Raw genomic sequence first — 18,272 nt, forward strand, 5'->3', positions numbered from 1 at the left:
CAAAGTACCTAGAATAGCCTAAAGTATTAAAAAAAAAAGTTGGAAGACTCATGACTACCTGATTTCAAGACTGTGTGATATTGGTGAAAGCTTAAATATTAATACATAGATTAACAGAGCAGAACGGAGAGTCCAGGAAAGACCCACACAAAATTGCCAAATGACTTTTTGACATAGATGCAGAAATAATTTAATGGGGAAAGAAATCTTTTCAAGAAATAGCACTGAAACAATTGGACATCCATAGGCAAAAAAAGAATCTCAAATGTACCTCACACATTTAATAAAAATTAACTCAAAATGGATCATATACTTCTAAGTGTAATGTGTAAAACTAAAACTTCTAGAAGAAAACAGGAAAGAAGCCTTTGTAGCCTTGGATGAGGCAAATGCTCCTTGACACAATATGAAAGCATAAGCCATAAAGTAAAACCTGAAGTAGCTCCCCATGGCTAACACTCTTAACAATTCAGACAAAATAAATAATGATAAATGGCACTGTAATTCAAACAGTGAAACAAATATCCATGAGTCCCCACTCATCTAAAAACTGAATAAATAAATGAGAGAGAAAAGACTGTTCTTTACAGAAAAATTCCAATTATTAAATGTAGAAGAAATGATAGAAATACAGAATGACAGAAATAAAAATCACCTTTAGAACAACACAGTAACTGCTGCAGGTGATCAACCAACAGAGGCTAGAACTAGGGGGGGGTTAAGTTTGAGGAGAAATAAGAATATATGCATAGTTTTAAAGTATCTTGTGCAAAATACGTAGTAATTACAAATGGAATACTGGCAAACAACAGAATAATGAACAAACATTTCACCAAAAAGTATCTACAAATGGCCAATCAATACACAAAAATATACTTTGTATCATTATTCATTGGGAAAATGCAAGTTAAACCATGAGGAAATACACCCAGTAGAAGAGAGAGAATTACAGTCTGTTAACTGCTCACAAGGATATGGGCCAATTGTAAATCTCATACATTCCTGTTGGGAATGTAAAATGGTACAGCTACTCTGGAAAACAATTTATCATGTTCATATAAAGTTAAACATACACTTACTGTAAGACCCAGCAAAGCCACTCACAGTCATTTCCCCAACAAAAACAAAAACTTATTTCTATCAAAGAACCGTATGTGAAGGTTTATAGCAGCTTTAATCGTAACAAGTAAAAACGAGAAAGAACCAAAAAGTCCATCGACTGGTGAACAGGCAAACTGTGGTACATCTATGCAATAGAATACTACTCAGCAATGAAGAACATGAATTAATCTCAAAAGCATTACACGAAGTGAAAGCTATCAGATGCACACAATACTATAAATCAACTATACTACAATAAAAATTCAAAAAGATACCAGATGCAAAAAGGTTCCATACATACTGTACAACATCTATACATAACATTGTGCATGCTAAGTCACTTCAGTCATGTCAACTAACTCTTTGTGACCCCACAGACTGTAGCCTTTGTACCACAACTACTGAGCCCATGCTCTAGAGCCTGCCGACCGCAACTCCCAAAGCTCAAGCGCCTAGTCTGTGCTCCACGGCAAAATAGAAGCCCCCACAACCAGAAGCCCTCGTGCCTCAACAGAAAGAAAGCCCGAGAGCAGCAAAGAAGACCCAGCACAGCCAGAAATCTTAAAAATTAATTTTTAGTTAAAAAAAGAAAATTACATCTCAATAAACATTTAAAAAGAATCTATGTAACTCTCCACATTAACAGAATAAGGGAGGGAATTCCCTGCAGTCCAGTGGTTAAGACTCTGCCCTTCCCCTGCAGGGAGAACAAGTCTGATCCCTGGTCAGGGAAAGAAGATTCTGCATGCTGCACAGACCAGCTACAAAAACAACAACAAAAATAAAAAACAGAATAAAGGAGAAAAACCATATGATCATCTTCATAGAGATTTTTTAAGAGCATTTAACACAATTCAGTATGGGATAAAATGCTCAGAAAACCAGGAAAATTTTTCTGTAATCTGATATAATAATATATCCATAAAAAGCTTATCACTATCATTACACATAAATAGGAATACTGAACACCTTTGCCCAAGTTCAGAAACAAGACATGGATATCCACTATTACAACTTCTAACTTACACAGCAATGGAGGTCTATTATTTGTAACAAGAAAAAGAAATCAGAAGTGTTCACTTTAAAACTGTTTGTTAAGTCTTTACTCATTCGTCTGTATATGCTATATTTCACAATAAAAATATATTTCAAAAAAACTTGAAGGAGGCCTAATCCTATGATCCAACAGTTGTACCCAACAAATATTAGGCACCAAATATTCTATGTTCACCAAAAGATTTCTAGTACAGTGTTCACGGCAGCACCAGAGTAGCCTACAACTTGAAACTATTCAAATGCTCATTAAGAGCTGAATGAATAGGGGGCTTCCCTGGTGGTACAGTGGACAGGAATCCACTTGCCAATGCTGGGGACACAGGCTGGATCCCTGGTCTGGGAAGATTCCATGTGCAGTGGAGCAACTAAGCCCACACACCTAGAGCCTGTGCTCTGCCACAGAAGAAGCCACCACAGTGAGAAGCCCACAGCAAACAGCAGCCCCCTCTGACCAAAACCAGAGAAAGCCTGAACACCTGCGAAGACCTAGTGCAACCAGAAACAAAGAAAGAAAGAAAAATTTTAAAGAGTTGAATGAATAAAGAAAATGCAGAATATTCCAACAATGGAATACTATACAGCAATGAAAATGCAAGCACATTCAACAATGTGGACCAATTTCATTTACACATAATGTCGAGCGGAAAAGGCAGTCAAAAAACATACATTTGTAAGATTCCATTCATATAATGTACAAAACAGGGAACTAATCTATGCTGCTTGAAGTCAAGATAGGTTACCCATCCTTATCTTGATGGGTAAGGTGTCAGTGATTACTGAAAGGAAGGACTTCTGGGTACTGGTAATACTCTATTTCTTGATCTGGTTGCTGGTTACATGGGTGTATTCAACCTCTGAAAATTCAGTGAACTTGGCTATCTTGGAATACTTGAACTTTTCTGCCTATTATACTTCAATAAAGCGGGGGGCTTTTTAATTAGAAGAAAAGAAAGCCTACCCATTGGAATAAAGAGTCCACCATCCTCTGTCTCTTCCTCAGCTTGGTGAGCTAGAGTCCTGAGTGGCTTTTCTTGAGGAGAGGCACAGACATCTGGCTGAGATGATTTCCTAGGTGGGGCTGCAGGTTTTGCAGAGTGGCTGTCTGATGGCAAAGAAGGCATCTCCCCTTCAGAATGCATTTGAGATTTTCCTGAAAGAATCACAAATACTGCTCAACATTTTGTCCATTCTCAATTATACTGTCATAGAAATCAGCATCTTGTTACAAAGTCCTTTTTACTTAGATTACTTCAATAATGATGCATTCACTATATAGGCATTCCTCTCTTAGAGACAGTGTCCTAAGAAAAATACTGAAATCAAAGCTCAGATGCGATTTACTCATCCTTAATGTCAGGGAACTGAACTAAGTAATTGCTAAGATCTTTCTAGTTCTAATATATTTTTTGAGCTATGCATTTTTTTCCCCATGAAATAATCATATTCATAATTGTAGGACAGGGAGTATGCTCCTGATGACAAAGGGACATTTTACATAGATGATCATTAATACCACATTTAATCAACCATAAACAATACATGTATCAACTATATATATCTAATATATATCAATGATTATATATCACTATAAATGATATGCTGCTACTGCTGCTAAGTCGCTTCAGTCGTGTCCAACTCTGTGCGACCCCATAGACGGCAGCCCACCAGGCTCCCCCGTCCCTGGGATTCTCCAGGCAAGAACACTGGAGTGGGTTGCCATTTCCTTCTCCAATGCATGAAAGTGAAAAGGGAAAGTGAAGTTGCTCAGCCGTGTCCGACTCCTAGCAACCCCATGGACTGCAGCCCACCAGGCTCCTCCGTCCATGGGATTTGCCAGGCAAGAGTACTGGAGTGGGTTGCCATTGCCTTCTCTGTAAATATTATATATATATATATAAAATGTCCTAAACTTTCTGACTCTGTAAATCAATCTTACAGAGCATTAGAGTAAAAAATCACCATAACACTGTAAACACATGGTTACACAGTTCATTACACAACTTTTTCCTTCCCTCACCTCAGCTCTTTTTGGTCAAGCCTCACAGCTTGTGGAACCTTCATTCCCCAATCAGCAATGGAACTCGGGGGCCTGGCAGTGAGAGCACCGAGTTCTAACTGAACAGCCAGAGAATTCCCTCCTCAATTCAACTCTTAGTAACTGCTACCTTTCTTCCCCTTTTTCATGAGGGACATTAAAAAGACAAAGAAACATTCATGAAATATCAAAAGCAAACATTAAAATCTGGTTTTATGGGGAAAAGAATATATACACGATTGTGTGTGCACAGATCTGTAGAATATACACAAGGCACTGTTAAACAGTGATTGCTTCTGAGAAGATAACCTGGAAAATAAGAGGATGAAGTGAAAGGGTGCCTAACTTTTCCCTGTGTACTTTCTGTATTTAGGAACTTTTTGCCATGTTTGTGTATTACATAGTCAAAAAAAAAATTTTTTTTTCTAAAAAAAGATCAAGTTACTTGTTATTAATACTGAACTCCATTTAAAATAGATAGTACTTGTTTAGACTGCTATCCCATCAACATTGGCAGCTTCAACTGACATAAGCAAGATTTTAAATGGGAGGACACTTTCCTCTGACAAAGGAAAAAAAGAGCCTTTACTTTCAACTAAAGCATGACTCAATCCTTAATTCCATTACTGTTAATCGTATTTCCTTTACTTCTGGAGTCTGTGATTACTTCACAGTGTCAAAAAGGTTAAAAACTGTGGCTTTAACAGGGACTGTACAACAAGGAGCTGAATCTTAAATCCAACAAATCAAAAGTTCCTCTCAGGCAAATGTCTTGTAAGAGGGAAGAACTTCAATCAGTAATACAGCAGAGCTTTCTCATTAATCAACAATCTTTAATAATTTTTAGAATCAATGTCTAACATTTAAAAACTGAACTGACACAAATGATTTTTTAAAACAAACATACCAAAACCTTTACATCTAACCAAAATACAAAAGTTCAGTTTGGTAGATAGAGCGTCCAATAATACTTTGGCCACCTCAAACATCTGGAACGACTCCAAAACTGCCCCTACAGTTTATCAGCTGCACCATACTCTACATAGAGAAAAAGTTCCTTTCCTCTGCAATACTTTTCTCCCTGATCCCATCACAGTGCTTCTCAACTGAACTCCCTTCTCACAGAACTCCTCAGGACCCCACTCTTCCTTTCCTCTCTCAATGTGCCAGATACCAAAGACCTTAAAAGAGAAGTCAAGAAGGGCAAGAGGCAGAGAAGGGAAAGCCTTACTACAGAGCGTGGCTGCAGCTCATTTACTGCCAGCCCAACAATTTCAAATTAATACGAAAATTATTAGCTGAAAACCGTAGAAACCAACTAATTATAAGTTGAAATCTGCCTAGGTTAATCATTTTCAGAAGGCAAAGAAAGGGGAAAAAAGACTTAAAGGAAAAATTAAATCAATTTTAAAAGAACAATTAAAATTCTATGAGAATTAACGGTAAACACCATTACTGAGAAAGGTTTAATCATTAGCACTTACAATCTAGAAACAATTTTACAGTATATATCAAGTGTAACACAATGCTGACACTTCCAAAAAACCTAGGTGTTTTTCTGCTTTTTTCCCCACATTTTGATAATCAAAAAACCAAAATGTTAAATACAGCAAAACAACAAAAAGAATATGCACTAAATTATAACAGTAATTACTTTGAGTAGTAAAATTATGGGTGATTATTTTCTTCTTTCAATTTTCCAATATTTTTCCAAAATGCACATACACATATGAATTTACAATATTCCTTTTTTCTTCCTGCTTTTCATGTGACATGTCTATTTGGCAAAAAAAAAAGTTATTTGGGGGGAGCAAGGAGTCATAACGTACTTCTTTTATTGGTATTACTTGTATATATGGCTAATTGACATAAGGTAGTAGAAACAACTTTCATTTACCCAGCTTAATGTAGCAGTAGTGATAGTAAAAGTCACTCAGTCGTGTCCAACTCTTTGGGACCCCATGGACTGACCCCTCCAGGCTCCTCGGTCCATGGAATTCTCCAGGCAAGAATACTGGAGTGGGTAGCCATGTCCTTCTCCAAGGATGTTCCCGATCCAGGGATTGAACCCAGGTCTCCAGCATTGCAGGCAGATTCTTTACCATTTGAGCTACCAAATGAGGAGCTAGCTTAATGAGGAGTAGCATTAACAGTATTACAGATAAACTTCAAAAAATGTTTACTTTACCTACACTTGAACATTTATAAACTTACTTAAAGACAACTCTAGAGATTTCCCTGGTGGGTCCAGTGGTTAAGAATCTGCCTTGCAAGGCAGGAGATGCAGGCTTGACCCCTCGTAAGGGAATTAAGACTCCCACAGGCCGCAGAGCAACTGAGCCTGCGTGCCACAACTACTGAGACCTCACACAAAGTTGCAGAGTCCATGCACTGCAACAAAACATCCCGCATAATGTAAAAGATATCCCACGTGCCACAGCTAAGACCCAACACAGCCAAATAAATAAATAAATATTAAGAGAAAATGCAACAAAATCTTAACAACTGTCAATCCTGGGTCATGAGTACTCAGCGGTTGGCCATGTTATACTAAAAAATAAAAACTCTACCCTCCACTCTTCAACAGGTCAGAGGCTTTAAACTCCTGCTTAATTTTACATTCCTTCTCTAGCACTTTTAATCCCGCGTCTTCCTCCATTTCCTCTTGTCTTCAGGTCACAAATACAACCAAGCCAAGGAAAAAATTCAACAGCTTTGCTGCCCTCTCTAGCTATTTCCAATTCCAGTCCACTGCACAAATTATCACTGGGGCTTTCATCCTTCCCTCATTAACGTCATCATTCAATTTCCTTTTCCCAAAACCTCTAAATCTACTCTTCAAAAATCATCAACCCTCAAATGAGGTATTTTTTTAGACTTCCCTGGTGGCTGTGTGGTAAGGAACTGGCCTGCCAACGCAGCAGACTCGGGTTTATAAAATCTTTTTTAAATGTAGTATTTAAAAATAAATAAATAAATAAATGTAGTATTTTCTCATGCCTCATTATTTCTTTGTCACTAAATTTTAAATGAAGTATCTGTTTTTAAAACTCTCTACCCTCCTTGACTTTCACTACTGATACATCCCCAGATTTCCCTTCTGTCATCTTCTTCCATGTTCCTTTCTATGAAGAAGAACAATTAAAACTTTTCTAATCATACCTCTTACCAAACTTTAATCTCAGTTTTCCTTTTTTCCATGATGGCCCCAAAGTCACCTCACACTCCACATATTTAAAACTAAACTCATTAAACCTTTCAAATACCTTTCCCAGGAAAGCATGCTTCACCATGCCCCAACCCAGAGAGCTTAAATGGTATCAGTCTCCGAGAAATATTCATTCCTCCTCTGCAATGTCTCTGTGCTAAGAAATCCTGTCAATGCAAAAGACGCAGAAGACCCCTGGAGAAGAAAATGGCAACCCACTCCAGTATTCCTGCCTGGGAAACCCCATGGACAAAGCAGCCTGGCAGCCTATAGTCCATAGGGTCGCTAAGAGTTGAACACAACTTAGCAACTAAATAACAACCTCTCTAAGATATACCTTTCTTCTCTATCCTTACTGCCAACATCCTACAGCAATACTTTCTAAGGTCTCAATGGCATAACAGCATGGCTGTGTGTAGTAATCTGGATCTATCATTTCTATCTGAAACCCTGCTTTCCTTCCTCACAAACACAGCACTTTCATGCATTTGTAGAAAATTCTATTCTACTTCCACTCCTTCACCCCAACCTATCAAATCTTATCAATCCACTAAGTTCCAATTTTAAAAATCCTAATTACTTGTACCACACTAGCACTTAATCACATATTGTCTTAAGCTGTTCCAAATGAATTACGTGCTGATGTCTTGTCTTCCCAACCAGACTAAAAGAGCTTTCTGAGTTCAGAACTATGCCTTCTGCTTCTTTTATTTACTAACTGGCTATAACGTTCAGGAAAAGTTCAAAGCGTGAAAAGCAAAGCCTTCTGGGACTTCCCTGGTGGTCCTTTGGTTAAGAATCCACCTGCCATTGCAGGGTACATGGGTTTGATCCTTGGTCCAGGAGAATTCCACATGCCACAGAGTAACTAAGCCCATGCGGCACGACTACTAAAGTCTGTTCACAACAGCCCATGTTCCGCAACAAGCGAAGCCACAGCAATGAGAAGTTCTTGCACTACAACGAAGAGTAGCCCCCTCTCACTGCAAGAAGAGAAAGCCTGCTCGCAGAAACAAAGACCCAGTGCAGCCAAAAATTAAAATAAAATTTTAAAAAGCCCTTCACAATCTAAATACAATCTACCACTCAAGTCATCACTCTTCTGCTTCTGCCTCTGCCAGACTCTTCATGGCCTAAGATACTCCATTCCATCATTCTATCAAACCACACGCATCCTTCAAGTCCTAAGGGCTATGACGTCTCTGGAGAGCCTAACCAAATGACAGAGGTATTAGTCTCTCAAGGTCCACTCCATAAATAGCCACCAAATCACAAAAGGACATACACAGTTCATCCCTCCAGAAATAATGAAAAGGTAAGAGAAAGGAAAGAAAAGAATATGAAAGATGATCAAGGAAATGGGAGGGGAGAAGAAAGTTTCTACCCTTTCATAATCATACTGTTCCGTGCTGACACTTACAAGTACCACAGCTCCAATTCCAAACCCAACCAGGCTCCCCTTTCAGAAATGCTGTTCTGTAAAGGCACTGCAGAGAGTGCAATGACCAGCGCAAAGGCGATGACAAGCTGGTACTAACAAGGTAAATGGAAGCCAAAGATCTTCCATGTCTCACCTCCTTCTTCCTTGACCTCTTCACTAGGCTCTTCTGAAAAAGACTCCTTAGCGATAGGATGATCACCTCGGTCTTCTTGAGTAGCTGACCCAGGTCTGAGTGTAATTTTCTTCCCTCTCCTTGAGCTATTGGCCTGGAGTTTTCCTTTACCAAGGTGTGTATTCACAGGCTGGGAAGACTCCAAGGAAGGAAGGGTGAGTCCCTGAGAGATGGCCACATCCACAGCTTCCAGAACTGCCACATTTGTGTCCTCAGTGAGCATCCTAGAGCTCAAAGATGGGTCCTCCATACCAAGCTGAATGCCTGCATCCTGCACTTCCAGGTCAGCTGCTCTGCCATGACTTGGACTCCAGGACAGGGACACTGACCCCAGGTCTTTAACTTGGTCAGATTCTGGTTTAACAGCTGACTGCAGGTCTAAGTCATCTTCCTCCTGGTTGCCCTGATGCTGTGGGGACTCTGTCAATGTAGTTCTTCTCTTCTTACAGGGCAACATTTTCCAAGTCCCACTTTTGTTCCATCCTGAAAGGATAAAGGCAAGTTCTTACCACCTTATTAATTAAAGGTAATAACATTTCCTCAAACATATTTTCACTTATGCATGTTCAGTCATGAACACTGTATATTACACCAAAGAAAGGCAGAATTCAAATCCTAACTCTATTACAGATTAGTGTATTATCTTGCCTGAGTGACCTCTCCAAACTTTGGTTTCCTCAACTGTAAAAAATAATAATTTTTCTAAACTTATGGAGTTGTTATAAGAATTAAATAGTAAGCAATTAATAAGTGTTAGTTGTTACTATTACCATCAGGGAGGGAGAACAACATGATGCTGAGAGTAAACTGTGGAATCAAACTACCAGTATTTGCTTCCCAAGTAGGCGTCTCTCTAGTCTTGTGACCGTGCATGAATTAACCTGAATCTGTTTATTTGCTATACAATGAAATAAAAGTTGCATCTATGAAATTAGATAGTAATTTATTAGATTAGTAAATGTTTGCAATTGTTGCTTACATACACAGGTATTTCCATTAACAAAAACAATCCAAAAACAAAGTATGGATATGTAAAACGGTGAAACTATACTAACAAATTCTGTACTGAAAACAAAAGTTGCATCTACAAAATTAGACCGTAATATACTTTTTTTAATCAAAAACTAACTGTTCTCTATGAAAATCCTGGACTCTTGGCTTCACTTCAAATTATCACATTTTAATGGCAACACTATCCTAAAGTGGAGGTATCTTCTCCTTTGTTCTTATAGGAACTATTTGCAAACCTCTTTTTTTCGTACTTACCACTTTTATGATTACTTCTTGTCTCTCTCCCATCACCCTCCCCACAATGTGCTTTTTGAGGGAAAAGATTCTTTCAAGAAGTTCTACTAGGGCTCGGCAATATCTGCCCTATTGCAGACACTCAATAACTGTTCCCCAAATGAAGGGGTGTGTGAACTTCCTATTCTGTGCACATTCTATGCAGGCTGGACCAGGAGCATTATATGGAAACTAACTGCACCTTTCAACCCCAAAAAACTTTATTCTCAGGTTTTTGAGCTAGGTCCAAGAATAAAATACACTTCCTTGTGATTGATACAGTGAGTTCTTCATCACTAATAATGTTCAAGTAAGGCCTGAACGCCCATCTATCAGACACCAGGTGAAACCCTGGACTGGAAGACTGCAACATAAAGTCCTTTCTAACAGTTTAAACTATAAGGTCAGTTTTAAACCACTTTAATTCAGATTTTCCAGGACACTAGGAGAGATTCCCCAGCAAAGACCAAACCAACTTTTGTCTGTAACTTGATAATTAAACTTCAATAAACAAGTAAAGATTCCTCTGATAAGGGAATGCTGAGGGAGAATTAGGGTAGTGGCATTAGTTCAGGCAAGTCTTATATTTCAGATAAATTACTGAGGTCCAAAAAAAGGGGAGTGGGGAGGAGGAATGAAAAAAAGAAACACAGCTACTATTCAAAGTCAGTAGCGTGCAGGGGATCAGCTCAGGAACATCAAATACAACAGAGGCTCTGCCCAATCTCTGGGAACTGCAATCAAACCAATAGCATGAATGAAGGCAAATCCGGAGGCAACCGTGGAGCGGACCCCTTCTGGAAAAAGATTTCACAAAGGGGTCCTAACTGCGCTTTTCACCTTAACGCGGAACGCTGGCCCAAGTCTCCACTCCCAGACAGACACCTTCACTTCCCTACCTCTGTCAAGCAACCCGCACAAGCCCTAGACCAAGCCGCCTCAGTCTGGACATCCTTCGTTCGAACGTACAGCTCCAAGCTGCCTGTTCCCGCCCCACCACACTCGACCCAGTACCCTCACCAGCCAGCCGGATCCCGCGGAAACTCAGCTTCGGTGTCACCGGAAGTCAACCAACGGCAGCGACTGACGTGCTCGCCCCCAGGTCGCGGTACGCCGCGTCAGGGTATCAAAGAGCATGCGCCAATCTCAGACGCCATTCTATTTTAGGGCACAATGAAGCCAAAAGGCTAGTACTTCCGTTGTGGGCAAAAAAGTTGAAAGGCAGTACCTGTCTGTCCACGGAGCAATCCTACTCAAAACAAAACTGGGTATTAAGGATCAGTGGTTTAAGTTAACAGTCCTTCTCGTCGCAATACTCCTGGAATAGGGGGCCCAAGAAAATGGAGAATTCATGAAATTTCAGAAAGAAATCTTGGGTTACAAATAGTACAGTTTCCTGAATAAAGCAAAAAGGGAATTTCAGAAAAACGTCTACTTCTGTTTCATTGATTACACCAAAGCCTTTGACTGTCTGGATCACAACAAACTGAAAAATTGTTAAAGAGATGCGGAATACCAAACCACCTTACCTGTCTCCTGAGAAACCTGTATTCAGGTCAAGAAGCAACAGAACCAAACAAGGAACAACATACTGGTTCACAATTGGGAAAGCAGTACATCAAAGCTGTATATTGTTACCCTGCTTCTTTAACTTATATGCAGAGTACGTCATGCTAAATGAAGCACAAGCTACAATCAAGATTACCAGGTGACATATCAATAACCTCAGATACGGCAGAAAGGGAAGAGGAACTAAAGAGCCAAAAACTTTTTTTTTTTTTTTTGAGGTTGGAATTACCTTTACTAAGGCCTGCTGTAGATAGGAGCCTCTTGATGAAGGTAGAATAGGAGAGTGAAAAAACTGACTCAAAACTCAACATTCAAGAAACTAAAATCAAGGCATCCAGTCCCATCACTTCATGGAAAATAGATGGAAAAAAGGGAAACGGTGACAGAATTTACTTTCTTGGGCTCCAAAATTACTGTGGGCAGTGACTGCAGTCATGAAATTAAAAGACTCTTGCTCCTTGGAAGAAAAGCTATGACAAACCTAGACAGCATATTAAAAAGCAGAGACATTACTTTGCTGACAAAGATCCATATAGTCAAAGCTATGGTTTTTCCAGTAGCCATGTATGGATGTGAGAGTTGGACCATAAAGAAGGATAAGCACTGAAGTATTGATGTTTTCTAATGGTGGTGTTGGAGAAGACTCTTGAGAGTCCCCTGGACTACAAGGAGATCAAACTAGTCAATCCTAAAGGAAATCAATCCTGAATATTCATTGGAAGAACTGATTATGAACCTGAAGCTCCAACACTTTGGCCACCTGATGGGAAGAGCCAACTCACTGGAAAAGACCCTGATGCTAGGGAAGATTTGAGAGCATGAGGAGAAGGGGGCAACAGAGGATAAGATGGTTGGATGGCATCATCGACTCAATGGATATGAATTTGAGCAAACTCTGGAAGATAATGAAGGACAGGGAAGCCAGAATGCTGTGGTCCATGGGGTCGCAAAGAGTCAGACACAACTGATCAACTGAACAACAATAAGTCTTTAATTCAATCCACAGTAATAATTAATATCTGTATAATACTCTGCTTGTAAAATGCTTTTATCACAGGTGATTTTTTTCAATCATCACAATAAATTCTATGAGACAGTGGCTACTATTATACCTCCTGGTTTAAAAAAATTTTGGCTCAGCTGTGTAGGTGATTTCACAAAGATGCACAACTATCAGATGGAATCAGGTATCCTGACTCTAGGTTCTAATGCATTAATCCAGTTTCCAGGAAGGTGACTGGAACATAGTCGAAGGCCAATAAATTCAATACGTGTGTTTTGAATGAATAACTCCTAAAACCATGTTCTTTCCTCTTTTCTAGAAGTACAGAATGTCAAAGCTGGAAAAATACATTTATCTTGCACTCGGAACAGGTGAACCACCAACAAATACTTACACATTTGAATAATTTACTTGACCTGATCCTGTCTGTAAACAGAATTGAAGTGGGATGAAAGTATCCACAGCCAAAAATGGCGAAGTTGATGTAATCATGGAGATAATCACCAATAGTGACTCTAACCAAGAATCACCCTAACTCTTTCAAATTCCAAGGAAGTCTCTAGAAGCTTCCAGTTTAGTTTCTGTCCTGTAGATCCCTTGGTTTGCTCTCTCTCCCATGCGCTTTCTTTCACCTAAGCAGTTCTCAGCACCTGAACCTTCCAGCAATGATTAACTTTGGTACTCTTCATTAGTCTTTTCTTAAAAGCAGCTTCAGTTCACACATCACATAATCCATCCATTTTACTTATACAATTCAATTATTTTCAGTAAATTTTCAGCGTTGTGCAACCATCACCAGGTTTGGTCTTTAGTCACAGTTTTAAAGTTTAAAAACATTTCAGTAATAACATTTAGTGGTCTCAGAAATGCATAATACTGATGCAATTGATATTCATTCTTTTTTTTAAGTCACTTCAGTCATGTCTGACTCTGTGCGACCCCACAGACAGCAGCCCACCAGGCTCCCCCATCCCTGGGATTCTCCAGGCAAGAACACTGGAGTGGGTTGCCATTTCCTTCTCCAATGCATGAAAGTGAAAAGTGAAAGTGAAAAGTGAAAGTGAAGTCGCTCAGTCTGTCCAACTCTTAGCGACCCCACGGACTGTAGCCTATCAGGCTCCTCCATCCATGGGATTTTCCAGGCAAGAGTAGGGTGCCATTGCCTTCTCCAGCTATGAAGTCTTAAGTAACCTTAAAGAGACTTTTATTCGTCCCATTTATTGAATTAGTTTATTTAGGGGTAAAATAGACCATTTATAAGTCATAAAGTCCTTTAGACCTCACAAATTCCAATAAGGAAAGTTCTATTAACTCACTATAGTTTCCTGACTGTGGTACATTTAAAAGATACTTGAGTCAGAAAAGGGCTGAAAATGTTTTCCTGAAGGAATAGTAAAACCATGATAAACACTAGAGGCCCCAGAAGAAAACAAATTATTTGAAAGTTAGCAAACATGACATGTAAGAAAACACTGAAAAGAAGTAGAATCATTCGTCTAGCACATACCATTAGAGAAGAACAAAATTGAGAAGTTTCTTTACTTTTGTGCATGAGATACAGTAATCGTGTCTGTATGCCTAACAGAATGTAGGTCGCCAAATACTTGCACATACATTTTAACTACATGATTATAAATCAGTTATCCCACTGATTCTTGCCAGAACATTGTGAAATTTCAAGAAGTATTATTACTCATTTTTCTCCATGAAGAAACTAAGGCTCAGATATTTGATATTCAAATGCAGGAAATACAGAATTTTATTTTTCCAAACTCCTGCTTCCCCCTGACCCAGAACATTCTGCTGCTGTATTAAGCCTGGGGAATCCGAATTACAAGATCTAGAGGATCTCATATGATTAAGTACATACACTTCTCCTTCATCAGGCCTTGAGGATTTCACCTTATAGACCCACAAAGCCCTAAATTAGTGGGGTCTCATTCTCTGGAAATCTTGGCCTTGGAAGGGGTCCCCCGCCCAGGGATCTTCCGGAAAGGGGCGGAGCTTGCCTTCCGGAACTTTTCGGACAGAGGCGGAGTCTTTAGCCAAAGGCCGTTCGAAGGAAGGAGGGGCCTACGTCCTTCATGAGAAAGATGAAGGACCAGGAGGATGCCTGGTCGTCCTCGCATCAGGACCAGTCTGGCTGCAGCTGCATCCTTAGCTCAGCGCAACTCTGGAACATCCTAAGAGGCGACCGCAGCTGTCAGCCAGGGACCAGACCGTCGCAGGAGGCATCCGCCAGATACCTTCCCCCTCCCTAACCTAATGCTCTGCAGCGGCGGCCTCGGTACCCACTGGAGGCCCCAGACTTGTCTGACCATTGCAGAAGCATTTATAGCAATAGCCTCTGATTACATGGCTGAGATTACCAACATCTGACCTAGCTTTGGTAAGTAGAATCTAAGCAAACTAAGCCTGGGGTAGGTGAAACCGTTGCCAAGGCAAGGGAGCTCAGCGGCTAGGCAGAGCGTGAAGCCCAGATCAAGGCCTGGCCTGTGGTGGTGGGTAGAATCGGGCCTGCGGTGGTGGTGTCGCGGGCAGTGGACAGCGCCCGCACCTGAGCTATGGGCTGCAGGGGCTGAGAAGGCCAGAGTCACACCTAGGGTGGGGACGTCCAGGATGCGAAAACCTTGTATGGGGCACTGTCAGTACCGCTGGAGGTGAGAAACCGAGAGCCTGCGAAGGACGTGAATCCCTCCTTCGAGGGGAGGAGAGGTGAGCTAGGCCGAGCCCTCCCCCTTGGGGCACGCAGGGCGGTGCCCCTGCCTCCCCCTCCCACTCCTCAGGGCTGCGGGGGAGGGAGGTGGCAAGGGGGATGGGGCATCAAGATGGCAGCCTGGAGACCGTGGGCTGTGTGGCAGGCAGCCAGGGGAGGCGGCGGCCTCTGGGGAAAGAGGGGTGCGGGGGTGGAGAGCAAAAGGGAAGGCACTCCTGAAGCCGGTCAGCTGGATGCTGGGGCCGGGAGGAAACGTGAGCCCTGCCATGTCTATTCTGCATCGTAATGGTGGGGTCCGTCCGATGCTACCAAATGGCGCTTGGCGCTGCTGGGCTGGGGGATGACGTGATGTCTATTTCTGGGCCTCCTGGCAGCGCCTAGGCTCTTCTTCTCAGGCCTTTGTTCCCTGTTTCCCTGGGCCGGCTTTTCAAAACGGGGAACTCACCCGCGCTGGTGCTGGCGGGGGCCCGATCCGGGCCAGAGGGGGAGGGGCGCAAAAGGCCGAGCCCGGGGGAGGCCGCTTTGTGTACCAGAGAAAACATTACGTCATCTCGGAGCGGCTGGTCCCAGACCCAACCCTACAGGCTCCAAGATCAGTTACACTCCCTGGAGCAGAGAATGGGGTGGAAAATAGGGAAGCAGATGGGAAAGAAAAGCTCGAGATGCAAGTTTTTCCTCCGGGGGATTCCTGCAAAATGTGCTGAGATAGCAAACTTCCTGTGCTGTTTTCCTGCCCCCCCCCCAAAGAAAAATGAATTGCCCTGCTTCTGCCTCAGTCCTATCCCTGTTTGGATGGGAGAAGCAGGTGAGAGTTGCTGTCAGCCTAGGGTTCCTTGATTTCCCTTAAGAGATTCTATGTCTCAGACAATCCAGAAGGTTTGAGCATCCAGACTCCAGTGTTTAGGGTGGGGTCACAATCCAACTAGGAAATGGCTTTTCTTTTTTCTTAGAGAATGCTCTAAAACATGCCTGGCAGAAGAATTAAAAAAACAGCAATTTTTGTTTTTATCAGAAATAGAGAACTTCATATGTGTCATGACCAGTGGAGATGAAACTTTATTACCCTTTCTGTGATTTGGACATTGCACTGGCAGTATAAGTCAGCATTAGCCTAGGTGCACGCCAAGCTTGTTTTCACCTAAACGACTAAGTTATTTTTACCCAGACTCATCAAGTGAAGTCTCCTATTGCCCATCAATAGGTTTTGAAGGCCAAATAGAATTTTACATTTATCCCTGTTATATGTAATCATATTGACCTAATCCTCTGTTTTCAATCTGTGGAAGCTGGGATTTTTAAAAATTTTTTATTGAGGTATAGTTGACTTAGTGTTTTGTTAGTTTCTGATGTACAGCAAATTATATGAAATATATATATATATCATTTTTCATTATGGTTTCTTGTTCTTCTTATTCTGTCACTAAGTCATGTCCTACTCTTTTTGATCCCATGGACTGCAGCACGCCAAACTTCCCTGTTCTATCTGCTCAAATTCACGTACATTAAGCCAGTGACAGCATCTAACCATCATCCTCTGCCTCCCTCTTCTTTTGCGTTCCAGCTTTCCCAGCATCAGGGTCTTTTCCAATGAGCGGGCTCTTCACATTAGGTGGCCAAAATATTGGAGCTTCAGCTTCATAATCGGTCCTTCCAATGAATATTCAGGGTTGATTTCCTTCAGGATTGACTGGTTTTATCTTGCAGTCCAAGGGACCCTCAGGAGTTTTCTCCAGCACCACAACTTGAAAACAGCAATTCTTCAGTGCTCAGTCTTATATATGGTCTCTCACATCTGTACATGATTACTAGAAACACTATAGCTTTGACTAGACAGACCTTTGTCAGCAAAGTAATGTCTCTGCTTTTTAATGTACTGTCCAGGTTTGTCATTAACTTTCCTTCCAAAGAGCAAGCAGCTCTAATTTCATGGCTGCAGTCAACGTCCACAGTGATTTTGGAGCCCAAGAAAAGAAACTCTGTCACTGTTTCCACTTTTTCCCCATCTATTTGCCATGAAATAATCAGACTGGATGCCATGATATTAGTTTTCTGAATGTTGAGCTTTAAGCTAGCTTTTTCACTCCCCTCTTTCACCTTCATCAAGAGCCTTTTTACGACTTCCCTAGTGGTACAGTGGTTGAGAATCTGCCTGCCAATGCAGGGGACATGAGTTGAATCCCTGGTGTGGAAAGAATCCACATGCCAAGGGGCACCAAAGCCCATGGACTACAGTTACTGAGCATGCTGCCCTAGAGCCCCTGCTCTACAAGAGAAGCCACTGCAATAAGAAGCCCGCACACAGCAACTAGAGAGTTGCACCTGCTCGTCGCAACTGAAGAAAGCCTGCACACAGCAATGAAGACCCAGTGCAGCCAAAAATAAAGAGCCTTCCTAGTTCCTCTTCACTTTCTGCCGTGAGAGGGGTGTCATCTGCATCTCTGAGGTTGTTGATATTTCTCCCAGCAATCTTGATTGCAGCTTATGACTCATCCAGCCTGGCATTTCACACGATGTACTCTGCGTATAAGTTAAATAAACAGGGTGATAATATACAGCCTTGTCAAACCAGTCTGTTGTTCTATGTCTGATTCTAACTGTTGCTTCTTGACCTGCATACAGGTTTCTCAGGAGACAGGTAAGGTGATCTGGTATTCCCGATCTATTTAAAAATTTTCCAGTTTGCTGTG

General features: G+C 41.2%; 1 protein-coding gene across 4 annotated transcripts in view; it reads right to left on the reverse strand.

Moving 5' to 3' along the window:
* GON4L (gon-4 like) overlaps positions 1–11,372 on the reverse strand; it is an 85,483-nt gene extending 74,111 nt beyond the window's left edge. For 2 of the 4 annotated variants that reach the window (XM_005677376.3, XM_018046265.1), the window contains exons 1-3: positions 11,318–11,372; positions 8,975–9,496; positions 3,116–3,307 (exon numbers count right to left, since the gene is read on the reverse strand). In XM_005677376.3, coding sequence (XP_005677433.2) covers positions 3,116–3,307; positions 8,975–9,470 — 688 coding nt within the window. In that variant the 5' untranslated portion in view covers positions 9,471–9,496; positions 11,318–11,372. The other 2 variants (XM_005677377.3, XM_013976744.2) reach the window with 2 other exon arrangements.

This window comes from Capra hircus, chromosome 3, assembly GCF_001704415.2.
Source record: "Capra hircus breed San Clemente chromosome 3, ASM170441v1, whole genome shotgun sequence".
Taxonomy (NCBI): Eukaryota; Metazoa; Chordata; class Mammalia; order Artiodactyla; family Bovidae; genus Capra; species Capra hircus.